We start from the raw sequence: 22312 nt of genomic DNA on the forward strand, positions 1-22312 counted from the left end.
CTGCGTAGGTGATGGTGGCGGCGTCTATTCCCCTCCATTCGTCGTTGGCCCACTCCAACGCCTTGCCGGAGAGACAGGAGATGAGGGCGGAAACGCTCTCGTATCCCGAGGGCGCCGGGTGTATGGTAGCCAGGTAGAGTTCCACCTGCAGGAGGAACCCCTGACACCCGGCTGCGGTGCCATCATACGCCCTCGGGGGGCGAGAGCCGAATCCCACTGGACTCCGGTGCTGGTATGGGAGGACTGGCCGATGGTGGTGGTAAGGTAGGAGGAGGTGTGGGCACGCCTCCTCTCTCCCATCGGCGTAGGGTGTTCATCACCTCTTGCATGGCGGACCCGAGTTGCTGGATCCTGGCGTCCTGGCAGCTGACCCGATCCTCCAGCGACTCGGGCGCCGCCGCTGCTCCTGCTGACTCCATAGAATGGTGTGTAATTCTGTCACGTAAACTGATGTGGATGCAGTGGTGGAGTCAAGCGCAGGACAAGGAGGCTAAGTCCAAAATGACTTTACTTAGAATGCACAAAGTCAAAACAAAAGGCCTCTAAACAAGGGAGGCGAACGATTACGCACACACGCGTAAAACACTAAACATCTAACGAGACACCAATCGGACAGGCGGACAATTACACACAACTGCAAACAAACCAAAAGGGAAACTTATAGGTGACATAATCAATACTCAATACGAAACAGGTGCACACACAAGACCAGACCAAACAACTATCGAGAACATCCAGCGGTGGCAGCTAGTACTCCGGGACGACGAACGCCGAAGCCTGCCCGAGCAAGGAGGAGGAGCAGCCTCTGCAGAATCCGTGACAATAAGCCGCATCCAGACGCTGCACTTGATGAATTTATTAAATTGATTCTTCCAATTATTGATAAACATGCCCCTGTTAAGAAACGGACTCTTAGAACTGTTAAGCCTGTTAAGCCTGAAAAACTGTATGGTTGAAAGAGATGGGGCAAAAGGAGTGGCTAATAAGTCTGGCTGCACATCTGACTGGCTGACTTACTGCAAATTGAGAAATGATGTGACTAAACTCATCAAAAAGAAGAATAAACTGTATTATGAAGCCAAGATAAATGATATAAAGAATGATGGAAGGAAAACTTTGGAGTACTTTAAATAGAATTATGGGCAGAAAGACAAATTCAACTCCATCTTTCATTGAATCAGATGGCTTATTCATCACAAAACCATTTGATGTTGCCAATTATTTTAATTATTTCATTGGCAAAGTGGGCAAACTTAGGCAGGAAATGCCAACAACGAACAGTGAGTCATCGTACTCATGCATAAAAAAAGAAATAATGAAAGAAAAGCATTGTAAGTTTGAATTTTGTAAAGTTAGTGTGGAAGAGGTGGAAAAATTATTGTTATCGATCAATAATGACAAACCTCGTGGCATTGAAAACTTAGATGGAAAGCCACTGAGGATGGTAGCTGACTCTATAGCCACTCCTATCTGTCATATCTTTAATCTGAGCCTAGAGGAAAGTCTTTGTCCTCAGGCCTGGAGGGAAGCCAAAGTCATTCCGCTACCCAAGAGTGGTTAAGCTGCCTTTACTGGTTCTAACAGCAGACCTATGAGCTTGCTGCCAGCTCTTAGCAAACTGTTGGAAAAAATGGTGTTTGACCAAATACAATGCTATTTCTCTGTAAACAAATTAACAACAGACTTTCAGCATGCTTATAGAGAAGGGCACTCAACATGTACTGCACTGTGTGACGAGTACTGAGTATACGAAGAGGCAGGACGCAGACGCAGGAATTGACAAGGTCAAGGTTTACTTAACAATGAGAAAGAGAAATAACAAACAGAGTAAACTACACAAAGCTAAACAATAACACACAACATCATACAGAACAGTCCAGGGCTAAATAGGGGTGGTGATGAGATGATGGTGCGCTGGAGGTGATTAGGGTGTGTTGGGTTTCCATTCCGGTGTTGCCGAGGTGGTGCGCTCAGACCGGTGGCTCAGTAGACCGGCGAATCAGAGCGCCGGAGGGGAGCAACGGGAGGAGACGCGGTCCTGGCATCGTGGGGGAGCTTGTTCCACCATTGGGGTGCCAGAGCAGCAAATAGCTTTGACTGGGCTGAGCGGGAACTGTGCTTCCGTGGAGGTAGGGGAGCTAGCAGGCCAGAGGTGGATGAACGAAGTGCCCTCGTTTGGGTGTAGGATCAGAGCCTGAAGGTAAGGAGGTGCCGTTCCCCTCACAGCTCCGTAGGCAAGCACCATGGTCTTGTAGTAGATGCCTTGTTGGCCGCAGAACGGCAGTTCCAGAGGCTGCCGGAGACCTGGAACTCCACGTGGGTCATGTGCGCAGACCACCAGATTAGAGTGGCAGCAGCCACGCGATGTGAAGCGTTTGTATGGCCTGTGCAGAGGAGAGAACAGGGATAGACAGACACATAGTTGACAGGCTACAGAAAAAGGCTACAATAATGCAAAGGAGATCGGAATGAAATGAACTAAACATCTGGGAAAGCAAGAGAGCGGGGCCTCCCTCACTTACGTTTCTCTGAAACATTCAAATATAACTCTCCCAACTTCCACTTTAGAAATTATAATTGTTAAATAAACTACAGCGGTTCAATGTTTTCTAGGAATAGACTCTAACTTAGTTTATTCAGCTAGCTAACTTGGTACAGTATTCTTCCGTGAAAACCGACCAGAGCACCGAATCCTATGATGCCATAGCCAACTAGCATGCTAGCCTCCAATAACACGGTTTAGCACCAATACTCGGTTACAACAAACCAGTGTGTTAACACGCCAAACAGATCATTTGTGTCCTTGTCTAACGTTGTGTAAAGTTTTGGGTTAGTTATGACAGTTTGAGTGAGTACGTCATCAACTTATTCAGCCAGTTAGTTAGTTAGCTAAAATAGTTAGCATACTAGCTAGCCATTGCTCTCTGCCAACGAACCACCCCTCCTCCGATGGCACGAAACACACAGAGAGAGCCAAGCTAACGTTAACTAGTCACCCATGTCCCGAATTCCCTTGAACGACTCTTGTTACCAGTATGTAAAAACAAAGCAAAAATAAATAAATATAAATGACCACCATGACTGTGGTGAAGCTGTCAGAACGTGGAAGGTCAGTGACAAAGTCTATGGACAGGTGTGACCAAGGTCGCTGAGGCACTGGGAGAGGAACTAGTTTGCCTGCCTGGCCGTTCCGAGGAGTCTTCGTTTGGGCACATACGGAACATGAGTTGATATAGCGGGAGACATCAGAAGCCAAGGTGGGCCACCAGTATGTTTGGGCTAGAGAATGCAGGGTGCGCGTAATACCAGAGTGCCCTGCCGTAAGGGTAGTGTGCGCCCAGATCAGCAGGCGGTCACGGACACTGGTGGGTACATACACGCACCCCGGAGGGGCTTTGACAGGCGCTGGGTCCTCCTGAGCCACCAGGCGGATGTCTTCGTCCACATCCCAAACGACAGGTGCAACGATGAGAGACGAGGGCAGGATAGGACCCCCCAGATCTTTCCTTTCTCAGGTATGTTGCATCCTGGAGAGTGCTTCGGCCTTCACATTCTGGGATCCTGGGCATTAGGACAGAATGAATTGGAAGCGAGTGAGAAATTGGGCCCACCTGGCTTGACGAGAGTTCATCCGTTTCGCTGCCCGTATGTGCTCCAAATTCCAGTGGTCAGTAAGAATCCGGAATGGATGGACTGCGCCCTCCAGCCAGTGTCTCCATTCCTCCAGAGCGAGGACCACCGTCAACAGCACCCTGTCTCCAACTCCATAGTTCCTCTAAGCTTTTTAGAGAAAAAGGCACAGGGATAAATGTTCTCTGGCTTACCGTGCCGCTGGGAGAGGACCGCACCCACGCCCTCCTCCGATGCGTCCACCTCCAGGATGAAAGGACAGGATGGATCTGGGTGTTTTAGGATGGGCGCTGGGGTGAACCTCTCCTTCAGCCTCTTGAAGGCAGCGTCAGCCTCAGGGTTCCAGGCCAGCTTCTGAGGCCCATCCTTAAGGAGAGAGGTGAGCGGGGCGGCTATGGAGCAGAAGGACCTGATGAAATGCCGGTAGAAATTAGCGAAGCCCAGGAAGCTCTGTAGGCCCTTGATGGTGGTGGGAACTGGCCATGACCTGACGGCGTCCGTCTTCACTCCTTCCATGAACACCCCGAGGACTGATCCGGTATCCCTGGAAGGAGATGGCCTGTTGGTGGAATTCGCATTTCTCCCCCTTCACCAACAGGCTGTGTTCCCGGAGGCGGAGTAGGACAGCTCGGACGTCCCTGACATGCTCCTCGAATGTAGCCGAGTAGATCAGGATATCGTCGATGTACACCACCACCTGTCGACTCAGCACGTCCCGGAACACGTCATTGACAAAGAACTGGAACACAGAAGGTGCGTTGGTGAGGCCATAGGGCATGACGCAATATTCATAGTGGCCTGAGGTAGTGCTGAATGCCGTCTTCCACTCGTCTCCTTCCCAGATTCTAATCAGGTTGTAGACACTCCTCAGGTCCAACTTGGTAAAGTACCGGGCCCCTCGTAGCTGCTCGATGGCCGACGGAACCAGAGGGAGGGGGTACCGGTACTTGATGGTGACTGGGTTCAGCCCCCTGTAGTCAATGCATGGTCTTAGTCCTCCATCTTTTTTTGGCCATGAAGAAGAAGCTGGTGGAGGCAGGAGAGGTAGAGCGTCTGATGAACCCCTGTTTCAGGGTCTCCGCCACATACTTCTCCATGGCCTCAGTCTCCGCCATGGAAAGGGGGTAAATGCAACTCTTCTGGGGGTGTTGTCCCTCCAGCAGGTCAATGGTGCAGTCCAAGGGCCTATGAGGAGGGAGACACGTAGCCTTTAATGAAGTGAAGACATCGGAGAGATCTACGTACTCACGTGGAATGTTGGGCTGGAGGGCGGATTCCGGACGTGGAACAACAAACCACCGGCAGGCAGGTCTTCCGGCATGAGGTGGACCAGGCTGTGATCCTCTTGGTGCTCCAATTGATGGTGGGGTTGTGTAGTCTGAGCCAGGGCAATCCCAAGACGATCCGGTGAAGGGGTGACGTGACGATGTGGAATGACAGCTCCTCGTGGTGCTCCAGTAGTGTGGGAATGGTGATGGTGATGGGGAGAGTGACGTGCATAATGGTGCCTGATCCAAGGGGTTTATTGTCCAGTGAGGTGATGTGTAGCGGAGATGGCAGTGGCACGGTGGGCAACCCCCATTCAGAGACCAGCTCCGTATCTATAAGGTTCCCCGCTGATCCGGAATCTATCATATCAGTAGAAGTGGAAGAGAAGGAATTACCAGTCACCGCTATGGGAACTAAAAACAATGGTTTTGTGATAGGAGCTGATGTAACACTCATGGAGCGGCGACGGGAGACATAATGCCTAGATAGGGAGCCGGCAGGAGATCTGTGGTCCGTGGTGGTGTAGGGGGTGCTGCCCACCTCCATGGGTGAGGACTCGGAAGCAGGGCGGCTTCCATAGCTCAGATGGGGTGAGCTTCGAGGCTCCGGAAGGTGTTGGGAACGCGGTCTCTATCAACAAGTCGTCAAGACGGATGGCCGTGGTGATGAGGGTATCAAGGTCCATCTCGTCGTCCCGAGGAAGGTGGGGTAGGGAAGCGCCACTGCCTCCTCTCCTTCCCAGACTGCCGTGGCCCAATCCAGCGCCTTTCCTTTAAGTAGCTAAATCACCAGCGCTATCCTGCCTTGGTCAGATGGATATGCCCCAGGCTGACGTGCCAGATAAAGTGAAACCTGTAGCAGGAAGCCGCTCCATTTAGTAGTTTTACCGTCATAGCGCTCCGGTAGGGCGAGGGTTCCTGCAGAAGTGGGTGATAGCATGGTAACAGGTGGATTGGAGGCACTCGCCGCTCCCTGAAGTGGAACCGAAGCGCTGGGCAGATTATGCAGAGTTTGGAGCACTTCCTGCATGGTGGCGTTCAACTGGGCAAGCTGCTGCTGGTGCTGGTCGAGGCACTGGGAACCTCCTGCTGCATCTATTTTCGTTTGGTGTGTGATTCTGTGACGAGTACTGAGTATACGAAGAGGCAGGACGCAGACGTAGGAATTAACAAGGTCAAGGTTTACTTAACAATGAGAAAGAGAAATAACAAACATAGAGTAAACGACACGAAGCTAAACAATCACACACAACATCTTACAGAACAGTCCAGGGCTAAATAGGGGTGGTGATGAGATGATGAGGTGCAGGTGCGCTGGAGGTGATTAGGGTGCGTTGGGTTTCCAATCCGGTGTTGCCGAGGTGTTGCGCTCAGACCGGTGGCTCAGTAGACCGGAGGGGAGCAACGGGAGGAGACGTGACACACTGACACAAATGACTGATGATTGGTTGAAAGAAATTGATAAAAAGAAGATTGTGGGAGCTGTACTGTTATATTTCAGTGCAGCTTTTGATATTATTGACCTTAACCTGTTGTTGAGAAAACGTATGCGTTATGGCTGTTCAACCTCTGCCATATCGTGGATTTAGAGCTATCTATCTAATGGAACTCAGAGGATTTTCTTTAATGGAAGCTTCTCTAATGTCAAACATGTAAAGTGTGGTGTACCGCAGGGCAGTTGTCTAGGCCCTCTACTCTTTTCTATTTTTACCAATGACCTGCCACTGTCATTAAACAAAGCATGTGTGTCCATGACTGCTGATGATTCAACCATATACGCACCAGCAACCACAGTTAATGAAGTCACTGAATCCCTTAACAAAGTGTTGCAGTCTGTTTTGGAATGGATGTCCTGTAATAAACTGGTCCTGAACATCTCTAAAACTAAGAGATTTGTATTTGGTACAAATCATTCCGTAAGTTCTAGACCTCAGCTGAATCTGGTAATGAATGGTGTGGCTGTTGAATAAGTTGAGGAGACTAAATTACTTGGTGTTACCTTATATTGTAAACTGTCATGGTTAAAATATATAGATTCAATGGCTGTAAAGATGAGGAGAGGTTTGTCAGTAATAAAGAGATGCTCTGTTTTTTTGGCACCACACTCCACAAAGCAAGTCCTGCAGGCCCTAGTTTTATCGTATCTTGATTATTGTCCAGTTATATGGTCAAGTGCTGAAAAGAAAGACCTAGTTAAGCTGCAGCTGGCCCAGAACAAAGCTGCCCATCTTGCTCTTCATTGTAATCAGAGGGCTAATATTAATACTATGCATGCCAGTCTCTCTTGGCTACGAGTTGAGAAAAGACTGACTTCGTCAATTCTTGTTTTTATAAGAAACATGAATGTGTTGGAAATTCAAAATTGTTTGCATAGTCAACTTACATACAGCACTGACACACACACTTACCCCACCAGACATGCCACCAGGGGTCTTTTCACAGTCCCTAGGTCCAGAACAAATTCAAGGAAATACAGAGCCTTGAGTGCATCGTACAGTGCATTCGGAAAATGTTCAGACCCCTTCCCTTTTTCCACATTTTGTTACGTTACAGCCTTATTCTAAAATGAATTTAAAAAAAGTAATCCTCATCAATCTACACACAATACCGAAAACAGGTCTTTAGAATTTTTTGCAAAAAACAAAAACTGAAATACCTTATTTACATACATATACAGACCCTTTGCTATGAGACTCAAAATTAAGCTCAGGTGCATCCTGTTTCTATTGATCATCCTTGAGATGTTTCTACAACTTGATTGGAGTCCACCTTTGGTAAATTCAATTGATTGGACATGATTTGGAAAGGCACACACCTCTCTATATAAGGTCCCACAGTTGACAGTGCATGTCAGAGCAAAACCAAGCCATGAGGTCGAAGGAATTGTCCGTACAGCTCCGAGACAGGATTGTGTCGAGGCACAGATCTGGGGAAGGGTACCAAAAAATGTCTGCAGCATTGGAGGTCCCCAAGAACACAGTGGCCTCCATCATTCTTAAATGGAAGAAGTTTGGAACCACCAAGACTCTTCCTAGAGCTGACCGCCAGGCCAAACTGAGCAATCGGTGGAGAAGGGCCTTGGTCAGGGAGGTGACCAAGGACCCGATGGTCACTCTGACAGAGCTCCAGAGTTCCTCTGTGGAGATGGGAGAACCTTCCAGAAGGACAACCATCTCTGCAGCACTCCACCAATCAGGCCTTTATGGTAGAGTGGCCAGACGGAAGCACCTCCTCAGTAAAAGGCACTTGACAGCCCGCTTGGAGTTTGCCAAAAGGCACCTAAAGGACTCTCAGACCATGAGAAACAAGATTCTCTGGTCTGATGAAATCCCAAAAAATTGCTTAAAATAGATGTGCTGCAACGCGCCCCATCCAACCTGACAGAGCTTGAGAGGATCTGCATAGAAGAATGGGAGAAACTCAGGTGTGCCAAGCTTGTAGCGTCATACCCAAGAAGACTCGAGGCTGTAATCGCTGCCAAAGGTGCTTCAACAAAGTACTGAGTAAAGGGTCTGAATACTTATGTAAATGTGATATTTCCGTTTTTTATTTGTAATAAATTAGCAAACATTTATAAAAACCTGTTTTTGCTTTGTCATTATGGCGTATTGTGTGTAGATTGATGGGGGGACGACAATTTAATCAAATTTATAATAAGGCTGTAGCGTAACAAAATGTGGAAAAAGTCAAGGGGTCTGAATACTTTCCGAATGCACTGTATATAGTGCAAGTGAACAGCAAACCTGATTTAAAAATAACAAATAAAGCAACACCTCATGGCACAACGCCTCTCCCCCATGTGACCTACTTGTTGTGTGTATGTACTGACGAATGTGTAACTGATAAATGCACACACATACGCACACACACACACTACATGTTAATGTTTTTAAATGTATGTAAATTGTAGTCTTTTGTCTGTAATGTATTTTTCGTTATGTGTCGAACCCCAGTAAGACTAGCTGTTGCCATTGAGGATCCTAATAAATCCAATCCTACTGGATAGTTTATCTATCTACAGCTAATGGGGATCCTAATAAATACCAAATACCAACAATACCAGGGTTTTAACCAAGCCCAGCCTGCTTAGCTTTGATATTTGTCACTGACCACTACCAATGAGAATGATTATTAAGAGATCTCTTAATAACTAAATATATTCACTTTTGCTATTGAAATCAGGGTAGGTTTAAAAGTGCGAATGAAATGTAACCATACTTTATCAGTAATTTATCATCAATTATACTATTTAGGCCTATATAGTATTTGCAAAGTCATCAACAGCTATTGTTTCAATTCAACCAAGGATTCAACTAAAAATAGACAATACATATAAGCCTAGGTTGCTTTGGTTGATTTCAAATGTATCTTCAAGTTAATCATTAAACTGACGGATTTGGTTGGGGATTTTTTTGTATTATGTTAATTATGGATTCACGTCTCCATCTCAACCAAAAATCTAAGTTAAAGAATAGGACTAAATCAAATCAAACTTTATTTAAATTGGATTTAAAGTTTGATTAGATTAGATTTAGTCCTATTCTTTCATTCAGATTTTTGTTTAAGATGGAGGCATGAATCTAACATATCAATTATTCATTTGTAGACAAACTGGATATTGAATTGTCAACAGAACCAAATATCAACATTTTGCTTGGATAGGTCCATCTGTGCCAATGACTTAGTCTGGCTTTAATTCCAGTTTGGATTCACGTCTCCATCTCTACCAAAAAATATACAGTCGTGGTCAAAAGATTTGAGAATGACACAAGTATTGGTCTTCACAAAGTTCGCTGCTTCAGTGTTATGAGATATTTTTGTCAGATGTTACTATGGTATACTGAAGTATAATTACAAGCATTCCATAATTGTCAAAGGCTTTTATTGACAATTACATTAAATTAATGCAAAAAGTCAATATTTGCAGTGTTGACCCTTCTTTTTCAAGACCTCTGCAATCCACCCTGGCATGCTGTCAATTAACTTCTGGGCCACATCCTGACTGATGGCAGCCCATTCTTGCATAATCAATGCTTGGAGTTTGTCAGAATTTGTGGGTTTTTGTTTGTCCACCCGCCTCTTGAGGATCAACCACAAGTTCTCAATGGGATTAAGGTCTGGGGAGTTCCTGGCCATGGACCCAAAATGTCAATGTTTTGTTCCCCGAGCCACTTAGTTATCACTTTTGCCTTATGGCAAGGTGCTCTATCATGCTGGAAAAGGCATTGGTTGTCACCAAACTGTTCTTGGATGGTTGGGAGAAGTTGCTCTCGGAGGATGTGTTGGTACCATTCTTTATTCATGGCTGTGTTCTTAGGCAAAATTGTGAGTGAACCCACTCCCTTGGCTGAGAAGCAACCCCACACTTGAATGGTCTCAGGATGCTTAACTGTTGGACTGATGGTAGCGCTCACCTTGTCTTCTCCGGACAAGGTGTTTTCCGGATGCCCCAAACAATCAAAAAGGGGATTCATCAGAGAAAATGACTTTACCCCAGTCCTCAGCAGTCCAATCCCTGTACCTTTTGCAGAATATCAGTCTGTCCCTGATGTTTTTCCTGGAGAGAAGTGGCTTCTTTGCTGCCCTTCTTGACACCAGGCCATCCTCCAAAAGTCTTCGCCTCACTGTGCGTGCAGATGCACTCACACCTGCCTGCTGCCATTCATGAGCAAGCTCTGCACTGGTGGTGCCCCGATCCCGCAGCTGAATCAACTTTAGGAGACGGTCCTGGCGCTTGCTGGACTTTCTTGGGCGCCCTGACGCCTTCTTCACAACAATTGAACCTCTCTCCTTGAAGTTCTTGATGATCCGATAAATGGTTGATTTAGGCGCAATCTTACTAGCAGCAATATCCTTGCCTGTGAAGCCCTTTTTGTGCAAAGCAATGATGACGGCACGTGTTTCCTTGCAGGTAAACATGGTTAACAGAAGAAGAACAATGATTTCAAGCACCACCCTCCTAAAGCTTCCAGTCTGTTATTCTAACTCAATCAGCATGACAGAGTGATCTCCAGCCTTGCCATTATAAAAACTGAGGCAGCAGACTTTGTGAAAATTAGTATTTGTGTCATTCTCAAAACTTTTGACCACGACTGTACTCAAAATTGTTGCCATAGAATTGCAACTGGGTTGGGGATGTGTGTGTGTGTGTGTATGTGTGTGTGATTGGGACTGACAGCAGTCTGTATTACTGGCTGGCCAGCAGATTTAGCCGACCCATTTTAGACACTCTAATCTGGATTAACCACTGCAGTGTGTCAGTGGGGACTCGGCCCGCACCATCCTCCACCCTCTTTATTCCTTCACCTGCTTCCCCCTCTCCATCCCTCCCTCCATCCACCACACCCCATCTCTTTCCCTCCCCCTCTTCCCTCTGCCACCTTGTTCCTCCTCCCTCCAACTTTCCCTCCTCTCTATCTCTCCGAGTTTACCTGTGCTTTTCCTCCCCTCCTCTTTCCTATCCTCTTTCTTGATCGCTTTAGCCGATTCTCTTTGATCACTTTTGTCTCTCTCTCCACTCTCTCTCTCTCCCTCTCTCTCATTCTCTCTCTCTCCCACCTGATTCACTCTGTCCTCAATCTGTTTCCATCTCCCTCTCTCTCTAACTGCACCATCTTCAACAATTTCATCCCGAAGCTCTCCCGTAGCATAATTTGGTGTGTGTGTGTGTATGTGTATGCGTGTTCCTGTGTATGTATGTATGTATGTATGTAGGTATGTGTGTGTGTGTGTGTGTGTGTGTGTGTGTGTGTGTGTGTGTGTGTGTGTGTGTGTGTGTGTGTGTGTGTGTGTGTGTGTGTGTGTGTGTGTGTGTGTGTGTGTGTGTGTGTGTGTGTGTGTGTGTGTGTGTGTGTGTGCATGGTGTGTGCATGTGGGGTGGGGCACGTGGCAGCATGTGGCCAAGGATTACAGGGGCTCAGTCCTCTTCCTCTACTTCCCTAATTGCTCCTGCAGCTGTTCCACAATCTAGCATGGCTGCCTGTCTGTATCATCTGTATGGCGACAGTATGTAGACACTGAATAGTTGCTGACTGCCAATAAATAAACAAAACGTTTTTTTTTTTAACAAAAGTGGTTAACTATTGGATTTTACCAAATCTTTATTTGTCCAAATATTTGTCAACAACGATCTCCAAAACGACAGCTAACAAAAGCCACAACCACGTAGTTAATTTTCTCTTAGCTTGAACTGTTGACCAACACATTGGCACTGACACACTCACACTCACACTCACACTCACACTCACACTCACACTCACACTCACACTCACACTCACTCACACTCACACTCACACACACACACACACACACACACGGCATCAATGACATTAGCCCACAAAAATAAGGTTGTTGTTCCATCTTGCTTGTTCCATGAGTTTAGTGATTGGTCTTTTCTGTCTATGTAAAGTATTATTTTGTTGTAACTTTTATTGTTTTTGAGTTGCATGTGCATGTGCAGAAGAAACGTCTGACCTCTGTGATTACCAACAAGGGTTTTGCCACCAAGTACTAAGTCATGTTTTGCAGAGGGGTCAAATACTTATTTCCCTCATTAAAATGCAAATCAATTTATAACATTTTTGACATGCGTTTTTCTGGATTTTTTTGTTGTTATTCTGTCTCTCACTGTTCAAATAAACATACCATTAAAATTATAGACTGATCATTTCTTTGTCAGTGGGCAAACGTACAAAATCAGCAGGGGATCAAATACTTTTTTCCCTCACTGTATGTAAAGTATTATTTTGTTGTAACTTTTATTGTTTTGAGTTGCATGTGCAGAAGATATCTATATTTTCTTCATTTCTGTCTGTCTGTCTGTCTGCCAGCTGTCTGTACATCTCAACACCTGTCTGAATGTTTGTCTTTATACTTACAAATCATTCTGTCTTCTTGTCTGTCTGTCCAAGTTGTCTATACTTCTCTTTTTTCTTTCAGCTGATAGCTCATTCTCTCTATCCTTGCTCTCTCCCTCTGCCACTGAATGGATTGCTCTCTCTTGCCTGACTTTATCTAGAGATAAGATACTTACTTTTCAGATAAAGCATATTATTATAGCTAAATCAAATGAGCTTTGTGGGTCTTTGTGAATCTGTGTGTTTGTGTGTGTGTGTGTGTGTGTTTGTTTTTACACTGGTTTATTACAGCTCACTGTAATCTTTTGATGATGTGTCATTGAATGTGTGAAAGGCTTGATTTCATGAATAGCAATTCAATGTGTGATGCACCTGTTCAATAACTGATTGAAAACCTTGAGTTGCAATTTAGAATCAAAGTTGAAGCCACAATCCTGAGTTTCAGCCAGGCTATAAACTAAAATATACATTTTGGACATTTGGGCTACGAGTTGTAATATGCTAATAAAGCATAAGTTATATAATTGAAATTACCATTAATCAGAAGAAGATATTGAAGATTGTGCCACAATCACCATCCTGTTTACAGTTGTTTTCAATCGTTTTGGTGCTATTTTCACAAGTACGTGGTGAATTTTCAAAACTCTTACTACAAAACTCCAAACTGGTAACACTTATAACGCAGCAAGTTTCATATTAAAAGCTTTTTTTTTTACAGTTTTTTTCAATCACTTTGGTGCAATTTTCACAAGTATGTGGTACATTTTCACAACTCTTACTACAAAATTCAAAACAGATCATCAAAAAGGCAGTTGTTTCAAAACTATAAGCACATTTTCAATTGACTAAGTACAACACACAAAACCATACAGTCACTTTTTCACAAAATGTTATTAGTGTTTCATCTAGAAAAACGTTTCACATTGCAATACATGTTAATATAAAGTAATTGCCTTTCACAATGCAATGCTCACATTACTTTTGATATGACTCATTTGTTAAAATACATTTTACTATTGCTTAATATGACTGCTCTTAATTGATAATCACTTAACATTTGTAAATCTGATATTGACAAGATCATATATGTACTGTATGTAACAAATGCATCCCCTATCCAAAAGAAAGTTGCTGGGGTCTTTTTGATGGGGAGGTGGGTCACACTGCTTTACTAAAGTTGCATTGGCCAATACAATACTGTAATACCATAATATATGCCATTTACGTAGCAGACACTTTTACCAAAAGTGGCAACAGAGTCCACAAATGTTCATATGTGACTATAGTGGGAATCGAACCCGACAACTATGCTGTTGCTAGTGCTCTTACGAACTGAGTCACGTACAGGAGCACTACAATACATAAGTACAATACAATACAGTAAAATACAATACATGATTACAATACAGGTAGAAGATGTATGATTGTAATCCCCATGAGCAAAACACCTTCCTTCAGGCCATGGATGAGGCATGCAATGACATCAATCCAGACCTATGTCAGGTCTATATTCATCATCATCATAATAACACATTACAGTATATATCATACTTTATATGTTTATACATTATAGGCATACATAGACAAACCAGTTTAAAATCAATATGTTTACCAAACGGTTAAATGATTATCAATTAAGAGCAGTCGGATTAATTCATAGGATCCTATCAAGTAATGTGAGAATTGCATTGTGGAAGGCAATTACTTTATATGAACATGTATTGCAATGTGAAACATGTAGGCCTATTTCTAGATGAAGCACTGATTAAGTTTGGTGAAAAAGTGGCTGTATGATTTTGTGTGTTGTACTTAGTCAATTGAAAATGTGCTTTTGAAACAACTGCCTTTTTGATTATCTGTTTAGATTTTTGCAGTAAGAGTTGTGAACATTTACCACATACTTGTGAAAATTGCACCAAAGCAATAAAATAAAAATAAAAAATCAGGGACTCTGAAAATGTTCACACACATTGAACCTTATCGGCAACATGTTCATTGTCAACCATGTTCTACATAAAAATGCAGTTTAGTTAGGCCAACATAACTCTACAAAAAAAGATTCTGTGAAAACCACGCAAAAAAACGTGTTTTTTACAGGACAAATGAAACGAATATGAAATATTTAACCGTTTCAGCCTATCACAAAAAATCGTAAATCAAAAGAAGTTATGAATAAAATCTTGGTTCTGACGATAGTTGATTAAATCAACGTTTTAATTGGAGTCCAAAGTAGGCTAATCGAAATTACTGTGGACCAACTTTAACTTATTTCTCATTGATTTTCAAATTATAATTACAAATTGAAACGTAAAATGTTAGGCCTATTTAATGGGAATTTAATTTTTGATTAATGCAATCTATTAACCATGGACTCAATTCAGTCATTTTAATTACTTTATTAATATAGGCCTAGGCCAAATATGTACTAGACTGTATAATTTTTAATATTATGTCTTGATTTCAAATATTTAGAGAACGAATGTTCAGTTGGCGTTGATAAATCATCAGCATTTAAAAAAGTAGACTACTAAATATTATTTCTTGCTACAGCCCTCAAAATGTATAGTTTGAAATAGGCATATGTTCAACACAACAACAACAAAAAATGTTTTTACCCAACCCATTCCTAACCAAAGATAAATCAGCCCAGGGCGTATACATCAGCAAATGCTGATTTTGTTCCATGAAAATGTGATAAATGCGAAAATCAAAATGTGACAAATTTCGTTTTCTACTATACGAAAAAGTGGGATAGGCAGAGACGAGAGAGGGAGAAAGAGAGCGAGAAAGAGAGCGAGAGCGAGAGCGAGAGAGGGGGGGGGGGGTTCTGTGCGTCCACTTCGTACCTTTAATTAGCTCACCGTGTCTGTAAAATAAGTCAGTGTAGGCATCACCCAGCTCACCCGCAGCACGCGCCTCTTTACCTGCTTCTGGCGCGCCAAAATAGAAGGGTCCGCGCGCTCTACTATATTATAAACTCTGGTGCGCAATTGTCACGAGAATTGCACTTCACATTTTTTGTGTTTTCGACAAGTCAAGTGAGAAAGAGTAAGAGGAAAAATAAAAAAATTAAAATAACTTTGAGACATCTCAAGGTAGCTTTGTCACTTGGCGAGGTCGACTTGGAGCGGGACCTAAACTTCAAGACATTACCGACGGAGAGGGACTGGTGGGAAATAGCCAAGTCTGCCAAGTCCGGTCGTGTGTGTCTGTTCAGAGAGAAGACCAAGTGAGCGAGAAGGCATAAAAGCCCGGTGCAAGGATGATGTCCTACATTAAGCAACCCCATTACGCCATGAACATGTCTGGGATGGACCTGCTACACACCACCGCTGGATACCCATGTGAGTATAATAATATTACAATGTTTTGAATTGTCATTTACCACCTTTAAAAAATTTGATTTGATATAACTTTTTTTGTTACAATACAAAACATACACATACAAACGACGACAACATGACCCCTGCCCAGACCCACCTGCTCACACCCCAATCTCCAGCGCCCATACCATTCTCCGCCACATGGCCTCAAACTGCACCATTTTGTTTATCTCCATTGCCCCAGCACTTTCAACACTTAGATAATAAAGCATTTACCACCTTTTTTCTAATTACCAATGTTTTTATTTTATTTTTACCAATGTTTTTATTTTATTTTATATATAGTAAAAAATATATATCAATGCAACATGCAACAATTTCAGTGAGTTACAATTCATATAAGGAAATCAGTCAATTGAAATAAATTCATTAGGCCTAAATATATGGATTTCACATGACTGGGCAGAGGCTTTGCCATGGGTGGGCCTGGGAGGGCATAGGCCCACCCACTTGGGAGCCAGGCCCGCCCACTGGGGAGCCAGGCCCAGCCAATCAAAGGGCTTTATTACAGACAGAAATACTCCTCAGGGTGGCTGGTCTCAGACGATCCCACAGGTGAGGAAGCCGGATGTGGAGGTCCTGGGATGGCGTGGTTACACGTGGTCTGCGGTTGTGAGGCCAGTTGGATGTACTGCCAAATTCTCTAAAACAACGTTCGAGGCTTATGGTAGAGAAATTAACATTACATTCTCTGGCAACAGCTCTGGTGGACATCTCTGCAGTCAGCAGGCCAATCGCACGCTCCCTCAAAACTTGAGACATCTGTGGCATTGTGTTGTGTGACAAAACTGCACATTTTAGAGTGGCCTTTTATTGTCCCTAGCACAAGGTGCACCTGTGTAATGATCATGCTGTTTAATCAGCTTCTTGATATGCCACACCTGTCAGGTGGATAGATTATCTTGGCAAAGGACAAATGCTCACTAACAGCGATGTAAATAAATTTGTGCACAACATTTGAGAGAAATACGCTTTTTTGTGCGTATGGAACATTTCTGGGATATTTTATTTCAGCTCATGAAACATGGGACCAACACTTTACATGTTGCATTTATATTTTTGTATTTTAAAGCATGACGTGGCTCATGCGTAAAACAGTGGGCAGTGCATGCATAAAGTGCACACAATAATAATATCAATTATAATATCAATAATAATAACATCAATACTACTAATAATAGATTATTCTGTGACTCGTTTGCATGACAATATTCAACAAAGAGTAGGCTAGTAGCAAATAATAGCGATTCCTATTCAAAAAGACAAAATGAAATCATTGTGAGATTTGAAAAGAATAGAGAATAAAATGAAAACAGTGTTGATAGTCCAAGTTGGCTAAATGTCAGAGTATTCCTTTACAGTCGGCTATGCATTTCTCTGTCAAAATTTCAATTTTTGCATCTGCCATTACCATAATCTCCAGTTGTAACACTTGTTCAACTAGCACACAATCACCATTTAGCCTAACCCATATCTTCCCATATATGGGGAAAGCCTTTAGTCAGGAAACTAATAGTTTTCACATAGCCAACATTAGCATAGTTGTCTTTCTTTTTCTTTGGTCTTTTTTCTATTACTTGGCTAATACCTGCTATGATTAATTTGAATATCTCAAAATACCATAAAGATAATAGAAACTATAGGCTATAACATTGCACAATGACTCATTGTTTTATCATAGAGAGTGGTCATGATAGATATTGAAACCAATACCACTGTTATCAACAGATATACTTACATCCCTTTTCCAATTAACTGTATGACATGCAAGCCTAATGAAATGCAATGTGAATGTCAATCACTTTGAGCACTGAGGAGTGCTACTGTCCATTAATGCCATTCCATCATACCATTATTATCACACAGTCTCTGTGTCTCTGGATTTCTCAGCCACCCCGCGGAAGCAGCGTCGCGAGCGCACCACTTTCACACGCACCCAGCTGGATATCCTGGAGGCCATGTTCTCCAAGACCCGCTACCCCGACATCTTCATGAGGGAGGAGGTGGCCCTCAAGATCAACCTCCCCGAGTCTCGTGTACAGGTACGGTCTAATGATGATGGAATTATATTTAACGTGATTTTTTAATGACTACCTCATCTTTGTACCCCACACATATGATTATCTGTAAGGTCCCTCAGTCGAGCAGTGAATTTCAAACACAGATTCAACCACAAAAACCAGGGAGGTTTTCCAATGCCTCGCAAAGAAGGGCACCTATTGGTAGATGGGTACAAATAAAAGAAGCAGACATTGAATATCCCTTTGAGCATGGTGAAGTTAGTAATTACACTTTGGATGGTGTATCAATACACCCAGTCACCACATAGATACAAGCGTCCTTCCTAACTCAGCTGCCGGAGAGGAAGGAAACTGCTCAGGGATTTTACCATGAGGCCAATGGTGACTTGAAAACAGTTACATGGCTGTGATAGGAACAAAACTGAGGATGGATCAACAACATTGTAGTTACTCCACAATACTAACCTAAATGACAGAGTGAAAAAAAGAAGCCTGTACAGAATAACAATATTCCAACACATGCAACCTGTTTGCAATAAGGCACTAAAGTAAAACTGCAAAGAATGTGGCAAAGAAATGAACTTTATGTCCTGAATACAAAGTGTTATGTTTGGGGCAAATCCAACACAACACATCACTGAGTACCACTCTTCATATTTTCAAGCTTGGTGGTTGGCAAGGACTAGGGAGTTCTTTAGGATAAAAATAAACAGAATAGAGCTAAGCACAGGCAAAATGCTAGAGGAAACCCTGGTTCAGTCTGCTTTCCAACAGACACTGGGAGACAAATTCACCTTTCAGCACGACAATAACCTAAAACACAAGGCCAAATATACACTGGAGTTGCTTACCAAGACATATTGAATGTTCCTGAGTGGCCTAGTTACAATTTTTACTTAAATCAGCTAGAAAATCTATGGCAAGACTTGAAAATGGATGTCTAGCAATGATCAACAACCAAATTGACAGAGCTTGAAGAATTTTTTTAATAATCATGTGCAAATATTGTACAATCCAGGTGTGCAAAGCTCTTAGACGCTTACCCAGAAAGACTCACAGCTGTAATCGCTGCCAAAGGGGATTCTAACATGTATTGATTGACTCAGGGGTGTGAATACTTATGTAAATTAGAGATTTCTGTATTTCATTTTCAATACATTTGCAAAAAGTTCTAAAAACATGTCATCATGGGGTATTGTGTGTAGATGTGTGAGAGAGAAAAAATCCATTTTGAATTCAAGCTGTAACACAACAAAATGTGGAATAAGTCAGGGGGTATGAATACTTAAAATAGCCTATATGAAAATATATAAAAGAGATAGTGGCATATGCTCTCAGATGTGAGAGTACAATTCACCAGTATTGTGGTAGAGACTGTAGAAGGACATGTAGCCTACTAAATGCTCTGTACAGACACATCCCACACTCGTGACAGTTTAGCTCACAGTTCTATCTGGTACGGTTTTGATACACAAATAATATCACAGAGTATACAGATGTAGGATCTTTAATTTGAGCCAGTTTTATTATGTGGATTATAATTCATGTAGAAAGCCAGTATGAGGGTTTGCTCTCAGGCTAGTAAGAAAGGTGGGTGGTGCATAGGAGAAAAAACCCTTACAAAAATGTCCATTCATTATAATCAAGAGTTTAAAAGGTACTCGCACTCAAACTATACAAAGGAATAAACCAAGGAGGCTGAGATGCAAAAATTATATATTTAATTTAAGCATGGATTAAATAAATATATTATTTTTGCATCTCAGCCTCCTTGGATGATTCCTTTTCATGGTTTGAGTGCGAGTACCTTTTGAACTCTCGATTGTAATTAATGGCCATTTTTGTAGGGGTTGATACATTTTCGTAAGGGAAAATCAAGTCTGAGTTTTCAAAGTGAAAATTACAAACTTCAGAAGCCTTTTAAAACCTCAAATATACTACAAGTTTTAAAGTTGTAAAGCCTTTTTAAACCTCAAATACACTACACGTTTTTGCATTGCAAGAATGTTCTCTTGCAACAGTGGGATCAAATTAAGATCCTACATATGTAGGTGCACATTGGCATAGTGACAGATATATCAACAATGATGTAGTAACATAGTGTCCTTTTCCCACCACCAAACAACTTACTTTCCTAATCACAGAATTTCCACATATTGTCTTTCTCTATTCTAAGGGGTTGTGTTGTGTGTCTCTGTCTCTGCAGGTGTGGTTCAAAAACCGCCGTGCCAAGTGCCGCCAGCAGCAGCAGCAGAGCAGTGGCCAGTCCAAGCCCCGCCCACCCAAGAAGAAGGCGTCACCCGCCCAGGACCAGCCCAGCACCGGCGCTGATCCCTCAGCCAACAACCCCTCTGGCTCCTACAGCCCCTCCCCCACCCCATCAGGCCCCTCCCTGCCCCCTAGCGGCAACAACCCTGGCAACGCACCTGTCTCCATCTGGAGCCCGGCCATCTCGCCACTCCCAGACCCTCTGGCCTGCTCGGCGCCCTGCATGCAGCGGCCCTCTGCCTACCCCATGAGCTACGGCCAACCTCAGGCCTACGCCCAGGGCTATGCCGGCACCTCCTCCTACTTCACAGGCTTGGACTGTGGCGCCTACCTGTCGCCCATGCACTCACAGCTGTCGGCCAACGGCGCCCTCAGCCCCATCACCGTGCCCTCCATGGGGGGCTCGCTGAGCCAGTCACCCGCCTCACTCTCCTCCCAGGGCTACGGCACGGCCGCTTCGCTGGGCTTCACCTCCGTCGACTGCCTGGACTACAAAGACCAGCAGGCGTGGAAGCTGGGCTTCAGTGCCATGGACTGCCTGGACCACAAAGACCAGAATTCGTGGAAGTTCCAGGTGCTGTAGAGAGAAGAACAAGAACAAGAACAAGAACAAGAAGAAGAACAAGAAGAAGAACAAGAAGAAGAGTGGGAGGAGTTGTGAATGAATGAGGCCCTCGCCAGATATACGATCAAATACGATCAAATTATTCTGACAGATGACTTTGTTTTGGTTATTTCTCGTTTGTAAGTTTGGTTTCTCGTTTGTAAGCTTGTTTTTTACAACCCCTGTAGAATGATTTTTCCATTCAGGGGAGAGAGGAGAAGAGAGACACAGGGATATTATTGATACCTCCTGACTGTGAATGCAGGGTATCAGGTCCATTTACTTTCTCATACAGTAGAAGGGAAGGATGCCCCTGAGGATCATACTATATGGGAAAGACACTCAACTAAAAACTGATTTAAACACACAGGCCATGGTTCAGATGCATTGATTGGTCTGTCATGGAAAGACATCCTCAAGAGAATTCTATTGATACAACCACGCTATACTCCAGGGTTCTTCAATTCCGGTCCTGGAGGGCCGAAACACCTCTGTTTTTCATCCTCTCCTTCTAATCAGGGACTAATTCAGACCTGGGACACCAGTTGAGTGCAATTAACTACCAGGTAGAAATAAAAAACAGAAGTGTTTCGGCCCTCCAGGACCGGAATTGAAGAACCCTGCTATACTCAATCGTTCCTCTGTTCTTTTTTCTGCTGTTTTCAAGAAACATATCAATAGATCAAATTTACAGAGCTTTGATACTCTCTTAGTCTCTCTCTTTTTTGTTCTGAAAGACCATCAGTGTTAATTTGAGTTTAGTCATTGTTAATCTATGCTACAATTTAAATCTTCATTTGGTTACTTTTAGGCTTTTGGAGCTAACATGTTACTATGGTGTTAGGCTAGCATCAATGCTATTACATTTTGATGAAAAAAAATGTACTTCTATGTTTGTTGTGTGAAATATTAAAGCTAACTTTGAATCTACATTTATGCCCAACGATAGTCATTGCGATTACAAGTTTGAGTGACATTTTGGTTTCACAATTTATATGAAGGGGTTCAGTGTTTTTTGCGTTCAAACGTACTGTACTTAATGTATTGGTATTCCCTATTCAGAATTTAAATTGGTTCAGTTGAAGTACAAAACTGACCCATAACTAAACAAGTGACCAGTTGACTTCTGATGATAACAGTCACCATGTTGTTATGGTTTATATTGTGTGTGTGTAGTTTCTGTTGTGTTGCCCCCTTGGCACACATGGCTCTTGTGTGCGTCTTGCTGTCAGTTATTTTTGCTGATCTGATTCTGGAGTGGCCCAATCCTCTTACCCTCCCT

At 43.2% G+C, this 22312-nt stretch overlaps 2 protein-coding genes across 3 annotated transcripts in view; one reads left to right on the plus strand and one right to left on the minus strand.

Moving 5' to 3' along the window:
- The window catches only part of LOC121537339 (KICSTOR complex protein kaptin), a 36107-nt gene extending 20108 nt beyond the window's left edge, over positions 1-15999 (minus strand). Inside the window, 2 exon segments of the mRNA XM_045206789.1 lie at positions 15616-15716; positions 15908-15999. Coding sequence (XP_045062724.1) covers positions 15616-15716; positions 15908-15999 — 193 coding nt within the window.
- On the plus strand, positions 15631-21030 carry LOC121537338 (homeobox protein otx5-like). 2 transcript variants are annotated; one of them, XM_045206954.1, is made up of 3 exons: positions 15631-16098; positions 18028-18179; positions 20365-21030. In XM_045206954.1, the coding sequence occupies exons 1-3, from the start codon at positions 16017-16019 to the stop codon at positions 21007-21009; spliced, it is 879 nt and encodes a 292-aa protein (XP_045062889.1). In that variant the 5' UTR covers positions 15631-16016; the 3' UTR covers positions 21010-21030. The 2 variants fall into 2 exon arrangements, with proteins under 2 accessions (XP_045062889.1, XP_045062888.1); XM_045206953.1 differs by having other exon boundaries at positions 15633-16098; positions 18004-18179.
- Positions 21031-22312: the final 1282 nt, after the last annotated feature.

The sequence above is a fragment of the Coregonus clupeaformis genome, chromosome 24 (genome assembly GCF_020615455.1).
Source record: "Coregonus clupeaformis isolate EN_2021a chromosome 24, ASM2061545v1, whole genome shotgun sequence".
NCBI lineage: Eukaryota > Metazoa > Chordata > Actinopteri > Salmoniformes > Salmonidae > Coregonus > Coregonus clupeaformis.

What these genes read in the sequence shown, in the direction of transcription:
- LOC121537338 (XM_045206953.1), top strand. Translation starts at nt 16,017, where the DNA reads ATGATGTCCTACATTAAGCAACCCCATTACGCCATGAACATGTCTGGG. An exon ending in CACCACCGCTGGATACCCAT is followed by an intron (nt 16,099 to 18,003) that starts GTGAGTATAATA and finishes ATTATCACACAG; the next exon opens with TCTCTGTGTCTCTGGATTTC. An exon ending in TCCCCGAGTCTCGTGTACAG is followed by an intron (nt 18,180 to 20,364) that starts GTACGGTCTAAT and finishes CTGTCTCTGCAG; the next exon opens with GTGTGGTTCAAAAACCGCCG.